Source organism: Stigmatopora argus, chromosome 13 (assembly GCF_051989625.1).
Source record: "Stigmatopora argus isolate UIUO_Sarg chromosome 13, RoL_Sarg_1.0, whole genome shotgun sequence".
NCBI lineage: Eukaryota > Metazoa > Chordata > Actinopteri > Syngnathiformes > Syngnathidae > Stigmatopora > Stigmatopora argus.
In genome coordinates, this window is record NC_135399.1 from 9,372,885 (window position 1) to 9,393,319 (window position 20,435).

The window sequence follows — 20,435 nt, forward strand, 5'->3', positions numbered from 1 at the left end:
AATCTACAAAAGGCCAAAGTGTGTCTATGTGTTGATCCTAACACTCAAGAGTTGACCTTTTTCAATCACTGTACTCGTGTTTTCCTCCATTGAGGCTGCCATCTTGTCAAGGTGAAAAATGGGTGGGTCAAGTTCGGGTCCTGTCAATCAAGCAGTGCAACGTAGCGACCTTTGGCTTCAGCAACAAAATGAAGTCACGGTTAAATGAAGACAGAAAATCAGCCGGGGTCAAAATTCGGAAGCGGCTAAAGGGCCAGTGCTGGCACCTCGTGTTTCAAAGAGGAAGTTCAGTCAGTTGAATAGAACGTCTCTTCTTCTGTGGTCAGGTTTTGTATGTGCCCAGACACTGGTGGCATTATGTGGAGTCTGTGGATGCCCTCACCGTCAGCGTCAACACCTGGATTGAATTGGTGAGCCCATTGACGGCTTAAGTCATTGGGCGCTATGGACGGCTAATCCCTTTCTTATTGGTGGATTCCCACAAAGGACGAAGACCATGAGGCACGCCTGGGCGAGGCCATCACCAGAACCTTGATGTTTGCCTTGAAGACTGCGCAGGGGGATGACCGCGTGGTGCGGTGGCTCAACCCCACAGAGGTAGGAAGCGTGCTAAGCTAATGTTTTGATCTTGTTTGTGTGAAATTAGTCTCCACTTTGGTGCCGTGTTCCCACTGTGATGTTAAGATAGGCAGCAGAGGATTCCATGGATGCGGGTGGCAAGAAAACCAGGCAAAAATGGACAAATGCCCAAATGATTTTGCGGAATATACATTTTTTTTGGCTTGCCTTTTTTGAAAATTATGTCGAATACATATTGGCGTTGAAAAGAAGTCTAGCTAAGAAAAATTCCGTAATGATAGTTACCAAAATGGCCAACGTGTTCCCAATCAATGCAATCCTATCGAGGCCATTTAAAAAGGCGAAAAGTCAAAAGCTATAAAAAGAAACATTGTCACACCAAAACACATCTGACTGATGATCAATGACATCATGTGTCTATAGGAGGGTGTAACATCCCATAATGACAACATGCGCTATATCAACTTGTCGCTGCATGCCTGCGCCCAACAACAGAAGACAAAACCAAAGTGGGACTCCAAAGACACAGCTCGCCCGAAAAAACTCGACTCGGTCCGAAGTGACATGCCGTTTGGGCCATGTCTACTTCCTGTGCCACGCATTCCCCAACCGCCCCAAGACGGCGCTGTCCCTCACCAAGTACATGACGAGTCATCTCTCGGCACAGATGACCTCTTGGAGTGTCTGCTGCACCCCGACGTGGTCGCTATGGTGACCCAGCTCCTGTTGGACAAGCAGGCCACTCCGTCACCCAGAGAATAGCCATCTTTGAAGACCTCCGATGTGGAAATGAACTTTTTGGGTGCCTAGAAAATGTAAAATAAAAAAGACAAATTTCAAAAATTCAGAATTTCTTTCAGAACTAAAATAATCCACATTGTTATATTTTTCTGTAAAATTGAAGATGTTAGAAAAAAAGTTTTGGTTAATGTTCAAATGAAGAAACCCATGAAAATACATGTTTCTTTTAAAATGAATATTCTCATATTTATTTTACAAAAGTCATTAAGAATCCATCTGGATATTTAACAAGTCACAAACTTATTAGAACATTTTGGGGGCAAGGGAAAAAAACAAAACCAAAAAAAAATATTTTCACCAAAAAAACAAATAAAATTGATATTGTTAAAAAAAAACAAAGTAATTCACATTTTTCCACAAAGTCATTGAAACATAAAAAGTTAAATTCGGACTTAGTAAAAGCCTTTTTTTTCGACGTGACACAAAAAACAAATAACAAAACGTAAGCGGCGACCAACACTGTAAACACAAAAGACCTACAATTAAACTTAACACTAAAAATTAACATGGAAATTCTGACCACATTTGATCGCTCAATCGTTGAAGTCGTAAAGGCGGCTAAAATCGAGCGCTGAGCTCAATGTCTTGCTTCTTCTTGTTGAGCGCATCGTCATCCTCGTCGCCACTGCTGCCGTTCCGCTCGTCCGATTGCAACTTGTTCATCTGCAGGGGGTCTACGTACGTGTACAAGTGAGCCATGAAGGAGAAGATCACGCACACGGCCAGCAGAAGAGCTGAGAACAGCGCAAACTCCTTCCACTGCCATAACACAAAGCTTCGTGAGCAATTACGGGATTCAAGACGATAATTACTCAACAACAAATCAAGTAAACATTTTTGAAAAATTGAAAAAAAGAATGTGTGTCTTGAAGTAGAAATACCTGCGCTAGGCCTGCGCCCTCTGCCACGATCAACACAATGATATTCCCGAAAGCGACGGTCAGCAACCAGCCGGCTTGCAGGACCGATTTCATGTTGGCGGGTGCCTGTGGGAAGAAATCGCACCATTTAAGGCAGTGGTCCGTCAGAGTAATAAATATTAACGTTTTCAATCTCGCCCTCCTACTTGAAATGAGAAATGTTGTTATAATAATAATAAATAATTGCTATTATGCTTGGGACTTGTGTTTTGTACCAAAAAAAAACCAAGTTGGCCCCCCATTAGCCGGTCCACGGAAAATAGAAATGTACTGGTCCACGGTGATAAAAAGTTTGGAGACCGCTGTTTTAAAGCACCATTTCCCCGTCTCGATTCTACTCAGGACCCCGAGCCAAACCTGCGAATAGGAGAACTCCAGACCCGTGATGGAGAACATGACCTCGCCTATCGTGATTAAGATGTACTGAGGGATCTGCCATGCAATATGCACGTTGTTGGCATGGACATCCTCCATCTTGTGCGTCATGATCTTGCCAGTTTCCTGTATCAATAAAAAAAAAAAAGTTAACAGGAGGCTGCTTCCTGTCCAAGAATGGCGAGCTCCTTGACCTCAAGTAGGATCACAGTGTACGAGGCTCCAAAATCCAGGAGACCGAGGTCAAGGTCCGGGCAAGTCTTTGAGGCCACACTGCATCTCACTTGATTATACCTGAATCAACAAGGTGAGGAAATACACGGTCAACTAACTAAATTTGATCCATATTTGGGTGCCATGTTGTTAGGGACTTAAGAAATGACTGAAATCTTAAGAAAACATTTTCCTCAACTGTGAACATTAAGGCAAAATCTTTCCTATGAAATGCCTCAACAATTGACTTAAAAATGATAGACCATATTATTTTATATAAATCTATATACTTCTAGAGACACACAATGATAATTATCCCCAATGCATTTTTGATACATGACTCATAAAATCAATATCTACAATATTCTAAAAGGAAGAGATGTCACAGTGCACTCACTCTCCCCACATGACGGTTTTGTTTTGAGAAACGCCGTAACCAGGGCTGGCGTAGAACGTCTCCTCTCCCAAGCTGATGTTGATCGCTTCCGACAAAGTGTTGAGGAATCTGCGCGGGTCAAGGATAGCTTAGCGTTAGCTTTCCTCACACTCAACGCCAAATCTAGACTTTTTCACCTGAGAAAAGGAGCTCCTTTGTCATCCTTAGTGATGTGGTCCTTCACCTAATTTAGAAATAGATTGATTTTAAAAGAAAACTGTATTTGTAGCGTTTCAATTTTCTTAATTCATTACTTTCAGCCACTCACCAATTTACAGCCTATTCCAGAATTGGTAGGCCGCAAGATCAAACTGTACGCCTCTTGTTGATTAAAAGTAACATTGCAGCGAGAGGCGGCGCCCTTGTAGTTGACCTCCAAACTCATGTTGACGCTTGGCGCCCCCAGTGGAAATGTGAGGTACTGCTGAGGATCCTGACAAAAACACACACACTTGATTCCTTTTTGGTTTTTTTTTGTTTTTTTTACACCTTTTTTACCTGAAGGTAGGGGAGAGGGTCTGGAAAGGGTTCTTTGCCTTGGGGGAACTGGAGACGAACGTCCCCCGGTGCCAAGTTGTACACCTGGAGCAGACATTTTCCCGCGGCTGGCACCTCCACCACTGTTTTCTGAACACAGCGTCATATTCCCGATCTCTGATTGGCCGGTCAGGACTTTGTTGGTCACCTACCACTACGTTGATCTCCACGAAGGCGGCGGCAGCAAACGCCAACGCTGCGAAAACCATCCCGGTGGCCATTTTCCTCAGCGGCCTGGAGAAAATGGCTGTTATTGTTTAATATCGTTGATGCAAAAATGATATGATAGGAACTCACGTGATTTTTATTCTACAGTGGGAGACCAGTGGGTAAATGAGGAGGTCGAACACAGGTACAAATACCAAAATCAGCAATGCATTTATGGTCTAGAAGGGTAGAAAAATGGGCACAAAGTCAGGGCACATTTCAAAAAAGCTAATTATTTTGGTAAGAAAATAGCAAAAAAACAACAATAATATATATACTCATGTCGTAATACCACTTTTTTCCACACAAGGTGCGAGTGAGCACATACCTGCATTTGATCCGGTTTGATGGAGAAGGATTCTCCCTGCGATGACATGCAAAGACAAGTAATAAACCTTTAAAAATTAACCTGAAAAATGTACCAGGAAGTTCATCGAAACCAAAAATTGGCCTGCGGATGATCCATTCGAGTCGTAAAAAGTTACGACGGCGAATGATTACATGAAATTTAACCAGGAGAAACTAAGCAAAATTACAAGAGCCATGTTCATCCTTGTGGCCTGCAGCGTCCAGCGGGAACCCTGGAATCAAAATAAAGCACTGTTAGCAATGTTAGCTTCACACACGCCACGTCGGGTTTGGGCACCTGCTGATCGAAGAGAGCCCAGAACATCGGCAAAGGAATGTAGAGAAACAGGACCCGCAGAACCATTTTGATGTCCGCGATCAGATGTTTCTGTTCAAACAAGTTAAAAAATTAAAAAAATACATGAAAAAAGAAAAAGGACACCGGCTGTGTGTTTTTGGATGTTTGAGGTTTTTTTAATTATTATTATTTAATTCAGAATTATTTGTTTGTTTAGCTTTTCTGGGTTACGACTTTATTAAAATTTGCTCGTTTTTCCCAAAAAATATTCTGGTTATTAATATTAAACTAATTGATGCTTTTCCCAAATGCATTGTGTTATATTATAAACTAATATTACAACTGGAGGTCACCTGGGATCCCAAAATACTTTTCCGTTGGCCATAAGTTTGAAATTGTATGTAATATACATACATATATTTGTGTATGAGTACGTATATGTGTATGTGTACGTGTATGTGTACGTGTACGAGTATGTGTATGTACTATATATATATTTATAAATTCATTTCAGTGTGTATGTGCGCGTGTGCGTGTACGTGTATATATATATATATAAATTCATTTCAATGTATATATATATATATATATATATATATATATATATATAAATTCATTTCAAGTCAATTCAGGGAGGTAATATTATAGAAATATTTTTTACTTCTTTAGATAACACACAAATATGAATACTACAACTTTTTTTCTACATTCTTCCTAAAAAAAATTCAAAGTAGAAATAATTGGCTGCGTGAAATCATTTTCACTTCGAGAACTGCCATAATTTATTTTCCTAAATTTCATTCAAGCAACTTGAACAGTCAGACAGAGGCCATACCGGGTATTTGTCCTCGGCCCAGTCCAGCCAGTGTCTCCTGCTGGACTCATACTTGGACCTCCTCCACTTGTTCTTGATGGCAAACTGTACATGTGTGTAAAAAAGAAAAAATCAATCAACAGTCTAAGAACAGAAGATAGACTTAATTTGTTGACTTACACCGATGCAGTTGCAGACCGCCACCAAGATGTTGCCCTCTGGAGGATTGCGTCGGTAGAGGCGGCTGCCTGCCACGAACACAGCTGTGCCATAACAACACACACACGAATACACACCATAGTCATGAGGATGAGCAAAACCGACAGATCATACAATAACACACACATGCGCATATTCTTTATCCTCTGCAACTTACTACGGTAGATCATTAAGCTGTGTGTGTCCTTACTTTATTTTTTTGTATCCTAAGTGTGGTGATTTCAATTTTATGATAAGATTCAGGACATTGATGGTAATGATCTACTCCGGGCGTATTTTACTGTATCACAGTTTTTGTGAGGATTGTTAAACACATTGGCTTCAATTGACAGTGACAGACGTCCAAACCGGGAGGGTTGGCAGCAATCGTTCCGCGTGCTTGAAAGCAGGCCTTTTGTTTAGACTGAAAGCGGCCATCCATGCAAAGGACGACAGGGTTGTCGGAAGGGCTGAGGATCAGCGGTTCGGTGAAAACCGGTGCAAAAAGATGGAGCTCGGTCAAAAATGCAGTGCCTTTTTGGGGGATATTGTTGTCATTGTTCTTATGTATTAGGAGTATAAGGAAGAGAGTTAGGACCACTGAAGGGAAAAAAAAGTGGGCAAGTTTTTTACTTTAAAGTCAGAATTCTGATTTATTTTAGTTTAATTCTCACATTAAAGTCAGAATTCTGAATTATTTTAGTTTAATTCTCAGTTTAAAGTCAGAATTCTTACTTCAAAGTCAGAATTCTCACTTCAAGTATACTTTACTGTTAGCATTCTATGAGAACTTCTGACTAAATAATGCCATTTATTTTGAAAAATAAATTAAGAAATCTGAGAATAAAAGGTAGACTTTGGAATAATTCCACTTTAAAATTGGAATTCTGAGAATAAAGTCAGAATTAAGGTTGAATTCTGTTTTTTTTTTAAATTAAAAACGTCTGATTTCTGAGAATAAACTCATAATTCCGATTTTTCAATCAAAAATTCATAATTCTGACCCTAATTCTGAGATTAAAGTCCGAATTGTGAGATTAAAAAAAACAAAAAAAACGTAAAAATCCTGACTTCAATTCTACTTTAAAGTCGGAATTCTGAGAATAAAGCCAGAATTCTAATTTTAAGGTCAAAAATCAAAGATTAAAGCCGTAATCTTACTTTAAAGTTGCAATTAAATCACAATTCAGCCTTTTGCCCTAATCGTCTTCCATCAGAATAGGCTATTTTGATGGAAATCTTATTGGAGGAAATGCTCACCCAAGGCCAACGCCATAAGAGCGGCAGGTACACCGAAGGCCAAAGCGTAGCAGTCGCCGCCAAAACACTGCACGTCTTCTGCGGGGTGGAAAGAAAGGGGCTTTATGGAGACTAGTGAGGAGCAAGAGAATGCACTCTTACCTCTCAGGATGGGCGTGACAATAGTGGACAGAAAGCTCCCGGCATTGATGGCCATGTAGAAGATGGAGAAGAATTTAATCCGCTCGTTAGCCTCAAAAACAAAATGGAAACTATATTTAATACATTTCAACTTTTCATTGAAGGCATTCAGTGTTTATTCTTTATATCAAATGGTATTGAATGGCTTCTTTCTTATTTGAAATATTTTTTACATGGTTTACAATGAACTTATAGATTTATTAGTTTTTTTATGAAACCTAATGAATGTTTACATTTTTATTGCAATGTTTTGTTTTTCCTATTCCTATAATAACATTTAATTACTGAAATGTAATATCATTTGCAATGACATTGCTAAATTTAAATCATTCATTCATTCATTTTCTTAACCGCTTATCCTCACAAGGGCCGCGGGGGGTGCTGGAGCCTGTCCCAGCTAACTATAAGCACCAGGCTGGGGACACCCTGAATCGCTGGCCAGCTAATCTCAGGATTAATTAAAATCAATGACATTTTTTATATGAATTTGCTGTTTAAATTTTGATAAGCTTTTAATTTGTTTAACTTGAATATTATTGTTTGATATATCTTTTTTGTTTATTTATTGCTTTTAAAGTTTTGCAGGTTATCCAAAAAATTGAAGCAGCTTTTTTTTTCTTACTTGCTTGCAATTAAATCTCCACGTCTGTCCAATTTGTCCACTCACATGTTTTTCCTGGAACTGGTCGCCCCCAAAAGCGGACACGCACGGCTTGATTCCGCCTGTTCCGAAGGCAATCAAAACCAGACCCGTCATGGCCAGGCCACTGGAACACACGCATAACCGGAAAGTCAAACAATAGTCAGTGATCAGCCTGACTGATCTGATTGGTCAACCCTACATGTGTGTGCTGCTGCTTCCCACCGTAGGAATGGCGCCCACCGACTTGATCACATGACCCAGCACGTAGATGACTGACAGGTAGATGATGGTCCTGCAATAGAAGTTCCATTTATGTTTAGGAGTCGAAATGGAAAATTTCAATACAGTAATACCTTGACATACGAGGAATTTGAGATATGAGTAAAATTCCAAGCCTTGAGATACGAGACAAATTTTGTTATAAAAGCTTACAAGAGGCTGCTTATGATTTCAGCGCACTGTCTCGCCGCATCTCCCTCTTGTAAAGATCTCTATGATCACTGGGCGGAGCTAGTTAGTTATTTGTTACTCTGTTAGTAGATGGTGAATTACAACCAATAAAAATATGTTTTTCCATTGTAATATCCGTTTTTTGGTGTTTTTTCAGAGGGTGGGAACAAATTAATTTGTATTTAGTTTATTTCTATGGTAAACGTTGATTTGAGATACGAGTAAATCAACATACGAGCTCGGTCCCGGAACGCATTAAGCTCGTATCTCAAGGTATTACTGTATTCTGATTTTTGTTTTTCCAATTCTTTACTCTTTTCAAATGTTTATTCACTATTACTAAACACAAGTAAGGGGTTTGTTAAAAAAACATGTTATAATTGTCAATGTTATTTTATGATCAAATTTGAATGTTATTAGGCACCATAAACCAGAGTGTACATACAATATATTGCCTACTAAAATGTGTAATCCCGACAGAGCTATAAATGGAAAGTGAGAGAAACAAAGAACTGACTTGAACTTCCCGAGCCAGGAGTCGGCGATGATGGCTCCCAGGACGGGGGTGAAGTAGCAAAGGCTGGAAAAAGCGTGGTACACAGCCGTAGAAAGATCATGGTCCCAATCCAGGTAGGTCAGAAAGTACAATGTCAACACCGCTAATGCACCAAAAAAAAGCCAAAAAGGATCATCAGCAACACCCTCATCACATCCACACAGCAGAAAACAAATAATGCTATTTTAGAGGATTAAATAACCATTTCAGGTGAGCCGGGTGGACAAGTGGTTAGCGCGTCAGCCTCACAGTTCTGATGTTGAGGGTTCGATCCCAGGCAGACCCCACTTTGTGGAATTTGCATGTTCTCCCCAGACTTGTGTGGGTTTTCTCCGGGTACTCCGGGTTCTTCCCACAACCCAAAAACAGGCATGGTAGGCTGATTGAACAATCTAAATTGCCCATATGTATGAGTATGAGCATGAATGATTGGTTGTCTGTCTCCTCGTGCCCTGCGATTGGCTGGCCAGCAATTCAGAGTTTCCCCCGTCTGTTCCCCACAGATAGCTGGCATGAGCTCCAGCACCCCCAGCGACCCTTTGTTTGGATAAACAGTTAAGAAAATGAACGAAAAATTGATATATTGAACATATTTATATAATTGGTACACCCCTAAACACAACCTGAGATTGTGTTTGGCCTAGAGACTTTTCCAAACAAGCCGCTAAGTGTGTTGGAAAACAACATCGCGTTAACAAGCCATTTGGAAGTTTGCATTTGTCATTCCGTAGTCATTCTAGACATCATTTTGCATTTTGCAATGAGCGGTTTTATTGAGCTAGCTCCACTATCCTGTTTGTCATCACCGGTACGAACTTTCCCTGAAGGCTGTTTAGTTAGATTGAGGTAATCTTTTGTTTGGAATTTTTATCAGCTGAGTTTGGAACCAGTTGGACGTGAGTTTCACGGAGCGCAATTCAAAAGAATGTTAATTTTATTTAACATTTTATGGTTAGCTCATTGGTTGCAATTGGACAGCTACTCTGGGGCAGTTTTGGACTACTTTACTGAGCCATAACCCATAGTCCTTTTCTTTTCAAATGAAACCAAAAATGCAAAAAAAACAGTTTAAATCACATTTTGCTGTTGAGAAAAATGCAAGGGTTGTCCGCCATGAGCGCCTCAGCGTCAACTAGCTAACTAGCTGTTAAATCATTAGCTGCAATGGGAAGTCACCAAGTGAAAAAGTCATTTTCATCAAATTCACAGCAGAAGTATTTTGGATTTTGGATGTATAGCATCGTCAAAGGCACTGAGAGACTTCAGTGAAAAGGGTCAGCTATTCCAGCGTTACAAAACGCGACTCATTACAATATTTTTGCATTTGAACATGCAAAAACTGATTTTGCAATACCGGTTATTTTTTCTGCAGGTGACATATTTTTACTAAAAAAGCTCTGAGGAGTGAATTTCCTGTAAAAGGATGTCAGTTCACTAAAATAAGTCACTTTTTGGGAAAACTCCCAAATGATGTAATCACTTTGGAGAGAATGCAGTCAATGCTAGTGAATGAGTAAAAATAGGTTTTTTAAAAAATGGAAGAATGTGCCTTTTTTTTGTTACCTCGCATGCCATAGTAGGAGAAACGTTCACAAAACTCGTTGACAACAATGAAGCAGATGCTCACTGGGTAATTTGTACCACAGAGATTCTGGAATGAGAAAAACATAGGAGGGATTAATTCACGAAAAAACTCAAACGTTCCATTATATACAAAAGTCACACTACATTCATTAAATGTAGCATATTTATCTTTAAAATAATTTGTACAATGACTTGAAATAATACATGCAAGTTCATGTGTTTGCTATCATGCATTATTCATTTTAAAAATATAAACTCTTTTTTTTTGGTATTGAATTTCAAAGCACTTTAGCAACCTTTCTTCACAAAAAAGTCTTCCAAAACCTTTTTTGAGGTCATAATTTTCTTTAAAAAGATAATCGTATTCTTTCAATGTAGCAATGTTTTGAGTGATACTATTCCATTTAAATCTAATAAAACGATTAAAGATATTACAATTTTTAAAAATGTATTCTTGTAAAATTGCCCTGCGATTGGCCAGTACCCAATTTCAGGTGTCCCCCACCTGGTGGCCCTATTTGGCTGGGATTGGCTCCAGCAACCACTGCGACTCTTGTGAGGATAAGCGGTATGGAAAATGAATTCATTTTTCAATGTATTTGACAATTTAATTTGTCAAAAATGTCCAGGTTAAAGCATTTTTGCAATGTTAAAGACCTCCCTTTAAAAAACAAACCCCCTTTTTATTTTTATTTGAACGACAAACAACCAAAGACAAATTTGAAGCCTTTTTCTTCTTTTTTTCTTGAATGAAAAGAGGCCTGTGCCCCCTGAGGGCCCCTTGTTGCATCAGACCAGTCACCAAATTATAAATCAAAGTACTACTAGCTTGAGATGCTGATTAACAATATTTATTCTTTTCCTTGTAACATTACATAAACTGTATTGCAAATCACACTCCGTTATTCAAGTTATAGTATCTTTTTTTTATCCTTAAATCCACATTTTTTCTGGTGAGATAATAGTAAAGGGGAAAGTGCAACTCCAAGAACTTGAAAACCAAGTAGGAAATTTCAGCTAGACGATGTAAAACGACACTACTAGATTTTCAAATCATTATTTTATGACTTTTTTTCACTACTACTATTTTATTAGAGAAGGAATAGTCGAGTTTAATGAGTTAATTTAATTCAGTCAGGTTTTGCCAAGACTAGTCAAGCAGGCTGGAGGCAAAGAAAAGTGACGTGTGACGCATTCACGTTGTCGATGGACGAGTGAGAATTTTCAATTACAATACCAATTGTGTGTTGTTTTTTACTTCAATTAAAAAAAAGAGAATAAAATTAAACTTCTTTACCTTGCTCATGTTGACAATGTCGTGCACGACCGCCGTGCCGAGTAGACCCCCAAAACTGAGCGAACCCCACCACCACGTCGTGCTCGTGCACCTCAAAAGAACTTTTTCCCTACTTACTATGAAGTGGTCATTGAGTGACGTCACCACACATATTTGGAACAAAAATTTGAATAAAATAAAGTCCACTAATGGAAAAAGTTCACGCGAGTTAAGATAGGACAGTGGATAGCGTGAGACTTTTTTTTCCTTCTGTTGACGTTTGGCTTGCAGCGCTGGAAAAGAAGGGTCACGTGACCGATGGAGGCGGGGCCACTAAGTGGACACGTGATTAGGTACACTTTCACAACAAACAAAACAAATATATCTGGTTTGGAAATAAGGTCAAGTTACTTTTTTAAAGCTAATAAAATGAAAGATCAGAAATATCAAATGGAAAACCCAATTTAAGATATGTTATTTTTTCTACCTGTGATTCCTGAATTTACATTTCATTCTTTCAAGTGCTACAAACGATGCCAGACGTCAAAAAATATCTTTGTCACTAGTATGTTTACTTCGAAAGAATTGGACGTCTTTTGCCGTCAATAGCAGCCAATGAGTTATACTATGTATAAAACCATATATTAGTGATTAAAAAGCAGGAAATCTAGAAAATTAGTTAAAAAGTAAAAGTGAATATAATAAAAATTACAAGTTGAGGGATCCTTAATATATGCATCACATATATTTATTTCTCATATTTTCAAGTGTTTTTTACTAAAGCCATTGTCATCTAAAACAGAAATGTACTTATTTAATCCAATTTGAAACCAATTCCTATTTTTTGAACCAAATGCAGTTTTTCTTTCAGATTTTTACACATTATTAAGTTTTTTTTTTATTATTACTACGGCAATTTAGGATGGTGATGGTGATTGGATAAAGTGCGTTATAAGATACACCTTTCATTGTGCCACGGTGTGCGTGCGCGCATGTGTTGAGCCTTCTCGTCTTCAATGTCGCGGCCTGTCGACGAAGACAAGGTTGATGGGCGTGGCCGGGCACAGGAGCGTCCTGGTGATGGGCTTGACGGGGGCGCTGGAGCTCGGATCCGGTCGCACTTCGAAGCGTGACATCAGCTTGGGGAGCACAGAGCAAATGAGTTCATCCAGTAAGACGTCGTGGAATTCTAGAGCCAGAAAGCTTACTTACCGCGGACAGGAGCAGGTACATCTCCAGCTCGGCCACCCTCCGTCCTAGGCAGGCTCGGACCCCGAATCCGAAAGGCACCGACCCGAACGGGTGCCACGGGTGCCGCTCGCCTTCGTCGCGGCGCATCCACCGATCGGGCAGGAAGCGATGCGGCTCGGGGAAGACGCTCTCGTCGTGGGAGACGGCGTAGTGGCAGAGGTGGAACAACGTCTGTGGATGACAAGACACGAAGACTAACTCTATCATCGAAGTAATCCAATTTTATTTGTGTGGGTAATGCCAAACAAGGTTTTATCTCAATTACATTGTAACGACATTGTAAACCGAATGAATCCTTTATGTGAGATCTGAAGCCTTGTGCTCACCCTTTTAGGAAAGAGATGTTCTCCCACCACAATCTGGTCCTCTACATTGAGGCGAGCATTTCCCGGCACGACTGGGTAGAGCCTGCCTCCGGGGTATAGAAAGCGGTCATAATAATAATAATAATAAAAATAAATAAATAAATATAGGAAAAGAACCATAAAATCATGCTTTTTACCGCAGCGTCTCCCTGACAACAGCCTTTAGGAAGGGCATTTGGGCGATGTCTTGGCTTGTGGGCATCCCGCGGGACGGGGTGTAAACGCTTGAAACTTCTAGGTAGAGACGTTCCTGGATGGCGGGCTCCTGAGCCAGATGGTACAAAGCCCATGAGATGGTGTTGGAGGTCTGAAGAACAAAAAGAAGAAAAAAAAACTAATTCGATGCGTATTTGATGTTGATGATGATGATTATGATGTCAATGTGGGAAAAGCTACAGATAGATAGTTATATATACAAGTTAAATAGTATTTAGCTGTCATTGATGGCAATAGACGTCCAATGATTCGATCATTTCCAGCCGCTCCATTTAAAAATGGATTGGACGTCTATCGCCGTTAAGGGTTTTTTTCAATATCAATTTCCTTCTTTTGTTAAGTAAAACAACACATACTCTGTGACATGGAGTGACAGTTAGTTAAAGAGTGCCTTATGATTTTTTTTAATGAATAAAATCATTATTATATTCAGCTATGATGATGAACAATATTATTATAACATGCATTTTTAATGTATTATATTTTATTTTATGTGTAGTTACTTCATGTAGGATAATAATTAATTTCAATCATTTCTATTCATTTTCAACTATAATGTATTTAATTTTAGTTTATTATATTTTCTTTTATGTATAGTTACTTCATGTAGGATAATAGTTAATTTCAATCATTTCTATTTATTTTCAACTATTATTTAATTAATTTTAGTTTATATATTTTTTATTTGATTATTTATTTTGCATTGAATGTGTTTCATGATTGTTGTAATTATCAATACGAAAGTAAAAAATGGATTACATCTAGAATCAACAATTATTCCAAATGATGCACTCAAAATTCATGACAATAAATTCATATTACTCAAGTTACTGTAAACATAAATGAGACAATAAAAATGGCATGAAGTGCCATACATCTTTTGTTGAACATTAATATTGAGACGAATCAGTTGATTTTGTGTTGCAAGTGGGTCTGACCGTGTCGACTCCTGCCAGAAGGAGTTCAGTGATGCTTCCGAGGATCTCGGTGAGGCTCATCTTGTCACTGAGCAGCAGGTGACTCAGGTAGGCGCCCTCCACGTCTCCGTCCCCGTCTGCTCTCTCTTTCTTCCTCTGCAGCTCCTCCAGCTTCTTCTGCACCAGATCCTCGGCTAAAATACAAATTGTTTACACAGAAATCAGCCCAAGTGGTGACCATCTTTTGAACATGTTTGTTTAAAGGCTGTGAGTTTAGTCTGAGGAAAGTGACATAGTATTTGCATGATGGCTCTCTCGCTAGTTGTAATGGAATGTATCATTACCTTTTTGTTCATTTGTCTGTCTACTATAGTGATCACTATTGTTCCTTAAAGTATCATGGTACAATTGTATTTTCTGATAGTTACCACTGTGCTAAAGGAAAAAAATGGAAATAGGTTAAATGTGAAATAAATGTAGTTGCATTGCAAGGCTGATGAACTTTGTGCGTGGAGAGAGGTCGAGTCAGACTCTGGGGTGTATTGACCTGCAACAGGATCAAGACGTCAAATAATTCACATTTGTGTTCATTTGCTAATGTCAACTAGTTTTCCTTAGTGGACACTTAATCATTGACAACTAACTCGATGATAGGTGACAAACAGAGAGAAAAGTTGAAATGAATATGATTTGGGGATGAAAAAAAATCCTGGATGTTTTATGTACAAAGATTTTTTTTTAAATAAACAAACAAAAAAAGATTGTCACTGTAGGAATGAAACAAAAAAATAATTTTAAAAAATGAATGAATTTAAAATATATGTATATTTTTGGAATTCACACATCTATATCAGTTTTGTATCTGTGTATGTATTTCTACTATTCATTTTTGTTAGTTTATTTAATTGTTTAGTTATTTGATTTTATTTTTCATAGTTTATTTGATAACTAATATTTTCATTGATTGGTTGTGCCGAAACTTATTGCATTTGAGAATTTTTCCTAAAATACAGTATTTAAAACAAATGTCAGTTTTCAAAATAAAAAAAACATGTATAAGTCTATGCTATCATGAGAGTTCTAAGGCTTCCATCTATGTTTTCATGCTTGCACAAATGTTATCTTAGTAGATGAAGTGCTCCAAAAGTGTGATGTGGTTTGCTCACAGACTTTGAAGAGGTGGTCCCAGACAGCCACAAACTTTTTCCAAAAGGGCAGATATGGCCAGTAGCGCTTGGGGAAAAGGATGACAACAGTAGACAGGCGAAACATTTCGCCCACCGACCAGATGAACTTGCGCGTCTCCTCGGGCACGTCTTGCTCCAGGCAGCCCAGACGCGTCTCGAAGACCACCGAGCAGATGCCTGACACAATAACATAACGCACTCGCGTCAGAAAAAGAAAGAGCATTGCTTGGCGTGTTTCACATATAAATGCTAAGTGTTACTCACTGTACCTTCGAAAGCAAACTTGTAGAGTTCCCCGGTCACGTCGTGAACCAGGCCACCGTCGTTGATGTTGTTACCGCGCAACCAGCGGAGTCGCTCCATGAAGTCGGCCACCACAAGGTTGATGGTGTCTGCGTACGAGGCCACGTGCTTTGGCTTTAGCATTCGAGGGTTGAGGATGCTGCGAATATGTTGCCAATTGGCACCCATCCTAGAAAATCACAACGAGAAGACTTAGTTCCATGCTAACAACAATGCGAGCATGATATCACTTAGATGTAAATGTTGTAATATCCCAACTTGCTGCCCTATTGCAGGCGCTACAGGACCATAACAGGCAAGACAAACAGACTCAAGAACTGTTTCTGTCCAAGAGCTGTTTTGTTGTTGTTATTCGTGCATTTCCCTACTTATTTATGTTGTGATTACTTATTATGTTGACTACTTATTCATTTATTATTGATGTATTAGTTATTTTTATTCTTCATTTTTTTATTTGTCTGTTAGTTTGTTGCTGTTGTTTGTCCACTTTGTGTCTCAACATTACGACTTTTCTTGGCACATGGATATTTTTTCACCGGACTGGTATGAGTTTTTAATTGCAACATTATTATTGTCATAAAATGACTTTTTTTATTACGACAATTTTGTTGTGAATGACCACGATGGTCAAAATTGTTAACACTCATTTTCCGACGCAATTGAAACATTACAAGTTATTTCTTGAAATGACTATTGTAACAATTTTAGTTCCTAATCATGAAACATGATTTGTTCTTGAAATATTACTTCTTATCACATTCATAGTAATATTGTCTTTTGGGATTTTGTACAATTGTAACAGCAACTTTTTTAAACAAAATGGCAACTTTCTCTTAAGATTTGTCATACCGTTTAATGGTCTATTAACATTAGTATTACTTTTCTAGTAAGAATGTAACTTTTATAAAATGTAAGTCTTTAAATATTTGGAATACTGAAGCCCTTTGAAATGTTTTGTCTCCTCTAACATTAAGGGTTTTTCTTGAAATAATTAAAAACGTCATGTTATACTCTATAGTTATTTTCAAAACACTTTCTTCTTGTAAGATTTTGACCTTAGTAATTTGTTTTCTTAAGTAACATATTGACTTTTTTAATGAATGACCATTGTAACCTTGTCTCATAACAGGATTTAGCAAAAAAAATATTCAAAAAAATACTGTTAATCTACCAACTCTAAATGATCTATTTCACCCAACATTCCAAATATTTTTTCTGAAACTCAACATTCTCTGATTATGAACTAATTGTCAACATTAACTATTTTTTTTCTGTCTTCCCCTACATTTGCACGTTTATTGCCATGAAATTTCTCCCGATTTTTTCAATACCTGAAATATTATTTCAGTGTTGCTGAATGCATGCGGAGAAAACGTCCCACTACAAGTCAGACCGGAAAAACCGAATGCCGGCAAAGGCATTGCTAAATGAGTGTGGGGGGCCCCGTGGGTGGGCGCAAGTGTGAATGTGGCAAACACGGACTCTGTGAGTGGTCCGTGGGCTTGTTCGCGGAACTCCCGGTAGTGTCGCCAGTGAGGCATGTCGGTGCGGACCGGCAGTCGGCCTTCCTGACGCAGAACCTGCTCGATGAGCTCGGCGCTGGCCACGTTCACCACCACCAGGGGTCCGTACGTAGACTTCCACAGGGGCCCGTACAGCTTCTTGTGCTCGATCTGAAAGCATGAATGATCATTTTAAAGATTACAGTACATATCAGGTTCTTCAATAATATTTTGGAACACTGCACTACTGTTTTTAATCGTAATTTTGATATGTTATGATTTTTTTATTCATTCATTTTTCGTTTAAAAAAACATTTATAATACTGTAATGCATGCAATATAATCTACTTTCTGTCTAGTCCTCTAATAATTACCCACTTGGCTGACTTGATAAAAATCTTGGTATTTTTATTTTGGACAATTTTGAGCATAATTTTACCTGCTATTGCCAGCAATAGACGTCCAATCCATTGGAACTGAAAGCACTGGCAATAAATGATCATTCATCGCTGCCAGACAATGTGTTGTGGTAGTTAGTAATAGTAGAAGAATATATTTTCTAATGAAAAAAAACACCCATTGACAGCAATAGACGTCCAATCCACTTGATGTTGGGAAAGACCAGGAGCCAACTATCGCTGCCAGGCCAACCATCCCAGTCCAAATAGATTGGACGGCGCTCGGCAATGAGTTCAAATCACTCACAAAAAGAAATGCTGCAAAAGCTAAATTGTCCAAATAGAAAAATGCCAATATTGCTAAATCTGTGAGCTGCAATTTAAAATACATATTTAAAAAAACCAAGTTAAACACCCGTTTGTATAGCCACTGTAATTTACCATAGCAAGATGAAGTAGTAAGTTGCAGAGCGTTAACAACCACATAAAATAGAAACAAATGAGCCTGATATGCTTCACTTACTTGCATCTGTTGAGTCGTATTGAAGTATCCTTTGACAAAGAGCCAATAGAGCGTGTTGAGGAAGCTCGGTCCTCCCAGCTCGTCCATGCTCTTCACCCGCACCGCACCGGTGTAGGTGGACCTCTTTCGGGGGCGGCAGCGGTCAGGCTCGGCAGTCACCTCCGCCTTCATCCCGGTCTGAATCCAGTGCCGGTTCCGGGTGGTCCGCCAACCGAACCCGCTCGCAACCTTGGCGAACATCTTGTGTCCTTTTCTTCTGCAGAGGGGCTTGTTGGTCGGCTCTTTTTCTTGTTTGCAAATGGCGCAGAGGGCATGGGAAAATATGCGGACTTTGAAACGGAACGACCCACTTTGCACAATGCTGGCATGAAGAAACACGTTACTAAGATTCCCGGATTTCGGAAGGAGGAACGTTTCATTAGTCGAAGCCAAAAAAATCAAAATCACTCACCCACCAGAATGACGTAGTTAGCATCCGAACCTACAAAAGATTGAAGAATACTGCAGTAGTACAGAATGTACACTTGAAAGGGCTATCATTTACATAACAAGGTATATTACTCATTTATGTCGTTATATACTTGACTGTTGACTATTCTGTGACTACTTATTTATTAATTATTTATTGTTATTATTGATTGATTTTTTTTCAAGTTGTCTGTTTGTTTGTTGTTGTTATTCGTGCACTTTGTGGTGAAGCTTTAAATCTCACTATACTTGTATAATGACAATAAAATGATATCTTCTCAATTTTTGTTTTTTTGTTAAATACAGTTAAACTATTAGTTCAATTAAAGTCAAATGTGTGTCCACTAGTTGTTTTTTTATTATACAAATGATCATAATTTAATATTTTATTCAATTCCCAACAAAACAAGGGATGTTTGAAATTAAAACTAATGGTATTCAATTATCATATGTGACCTACGACTGACTGGCGACCGAAGTCAGCTGGGATATGCTCAAGCACCCCGCGAACCTGAAAAAGACAAGCAGTGTTGGAAATGAATGAATACAGAATTATTCTCATTAAATTCAAATGAAATGTGTGAGACCGGTACCAAAACAAGATGCAACACAATACTGCCATCAGTTGGAGAACTCGAGTAACTACATAAATCCGCAATTAATCATCCAAGACAAAAAAATAAATAAATACATAAAGAAGAAACCGGGCTCAATATAAACTCTGATTTTGAGGGCCTCAGGCCCTTCAACTATATAAAACAGGTTTGCCTCAAACCCAATCCCACTGTAATCCCATTAAAACAACCCAGATTAAAACCTCAAATTAAAATGTTTCACTATTACAACTCTATATTTTGATATAATAACCCAAAAAAAAGAAATTTATCGGAATTCAGTCTTTGGGTGCGAGTATAGTGCAGTTAGCATTAGCTAACATAGCTTTGCTAGTTTGCCCTAGGTCACTACCTGCGATAATAATATTTTTTTATGTCTGAATTGACATAAATAGTTCGGGGCTCGAAAGGAGGTGACCAGACTAAGACTTATTAATCATTAAGTAAAGTCTCACAGTTTCCTTTTAATGTTTACACATTGGTTTGGTTGGATAGGGTGTACTTCACTTGTTCTACTGGTTGAAAAAACATTTTCTGACCTGGAACAGGCAGCCTGGTGGGGCAAGTGGTTAGCATGTCAGCCTCACAGCTCTGGGGTCCTGGGTTCGAGTCCAGGTCGGTTCACCTGTGTGGAGTTTGCATTTTCTCCCCGGGGCTGCGTGGTTTTCCTCTGGATACTCCAGTTTCCTCCCACATTCAAAAACATGCATGGTAGGCTGATTGGACACTCTAAATCCCCCTCGTGCCCTGACCACCGTTTTAGGGGGTACCCCGCCTGTGGCTCGGAGACAGCTGGGATTGGCTCCAGCACCCCCTGCGACCCTAATGAGGATAAAGCAGTTCAGAAAATGAGATGAAATGAGATGACTGTGAACCTATCATGTATAGATTTATATTTATCGCCATCGCTTGATTCACGCAGGGGCAAAAAGTCGCGATGTGGGGAATTTTTTTTGTATAATGGCAATTCACAAATTGGCTACCGCAAATAATAAATAAATATATACATAAATAAA

The 20,435-nt window shown here is 38.9% G+C and overlaps 3 protein-coding genes across 5 annotated transcripts in view; 1 reads left to right on the forward strand and 2 right to left on the reverse strand.

The window, feature by feature from the left end:
• hspbap1 (hspb associated protein 1) overlaps positions 1-1,565 on the forward strand; it is a 4,999-nt gene extending 3,434 nt beyond the window's left edge. Inside the window, exons 6-8 of the mRNA XM_077616453.1 lie at positions 327-410; positions 487-597; positions 1,003-1,565. Of these exons, the coding sequence (XP_077472579.1) occupies positions 327-410; positions 487-597; positions 1,003-1,341 (534 nt within the window). The 3' untranslated portion in view covers positions 1,342-1,565. The remainder of the gene's footprint in view (positions 1-326; positions 411-486; positions 598-1,002) is intronic.
• Positions 1,535-11,972, reverse strand: slc15a2 (solute carrier family 15 member 2). Of its 3 annotated transcripts, XM_077616448.1 has the most exons (22): positions 11,697-11,965; positions 10,379-10,466; positions 8,777-8,918; positions 8,009-8,101; positions 7,834-7,933; positions 7,128-7,218; positions 6,987-7,064; positions 5,709-5,791; positions 5,550-5,633; positions 4,715-4,804; positions 4,605-4,649; positions 4,397-4,432; positions 4,159-4,247; positions 4,014-4,095; positions 3,823-3,951; positions 3,593-3,757; positions 3,462-3,508; positions 3,286-3,393; positions 2,870-2,969; positions 2,658-2,801; positions 2,262-2,366; positions 1,535-2,139 (listed from the first exon to the last, which is right to left on the reverse strand). In XM_077616448.1, the coding sequence occupies exons 1-22, from the start codon at positions 11,703-11,705 to the stop codon at positions 1,939-1,941; spliced, it is 2,109 nt and encodes a 702-aa protein (XP_077472574.1). In that variant the 5' UTR covers positions 11,706-11,965; the 3' UTR covers positions 1,535-1,938. The 3 variants fall into 3 exon arrangements, with proteins under 3 accessions (XP_077472574.1, XP_077472573.1, XP_077472576.1); XM_077616447.1 differs by having other exon boundaries at positions 6,987-7,218; positions 11,697-11,972; XM_077616450.1 differs by lacking the exons at positions 10,379-10,466; positions 11,697-11,965 and having other exon boundaries at positions 8,032-8,101; positions 8,777-8,813.
• A 418-nt stretch (positions 11,973-12,390) lies between these two features.
• On the reverse strand, positions 12,391-18,820 carry cyp27a3 (cytochrome P450 family 27 subfamily A member 3). Its single transcript, XM_077616451.1, has 10 exons — positions 18,789-18,820; positions 18,338-18,624; positions 17,397-17,587; positions 15,881-16,083; positions 15,591-15,788; positions 14,446-14,618; positions 13,429-13,598; positions 13,253-13,334; positions 12,888-13,097; positions 12,391-12,814 (listed from the first exon to the last, which is right to left on the reverse strand). Exons 2-10 carry the CDS (start codon positions 18,575-18,577, stop codon positions 12,689-12,691), a joined length of 1,593 nt encoding a protein of 530 aa, XP_077472577.1. The 5' UTR covers positions 18,578-18,624; positions 18,789-18,820; the 3' UTR covers positions 12,391-12,688.
• Positions 18,821-20,435: the final 1,615 nt, after the last annotated feature.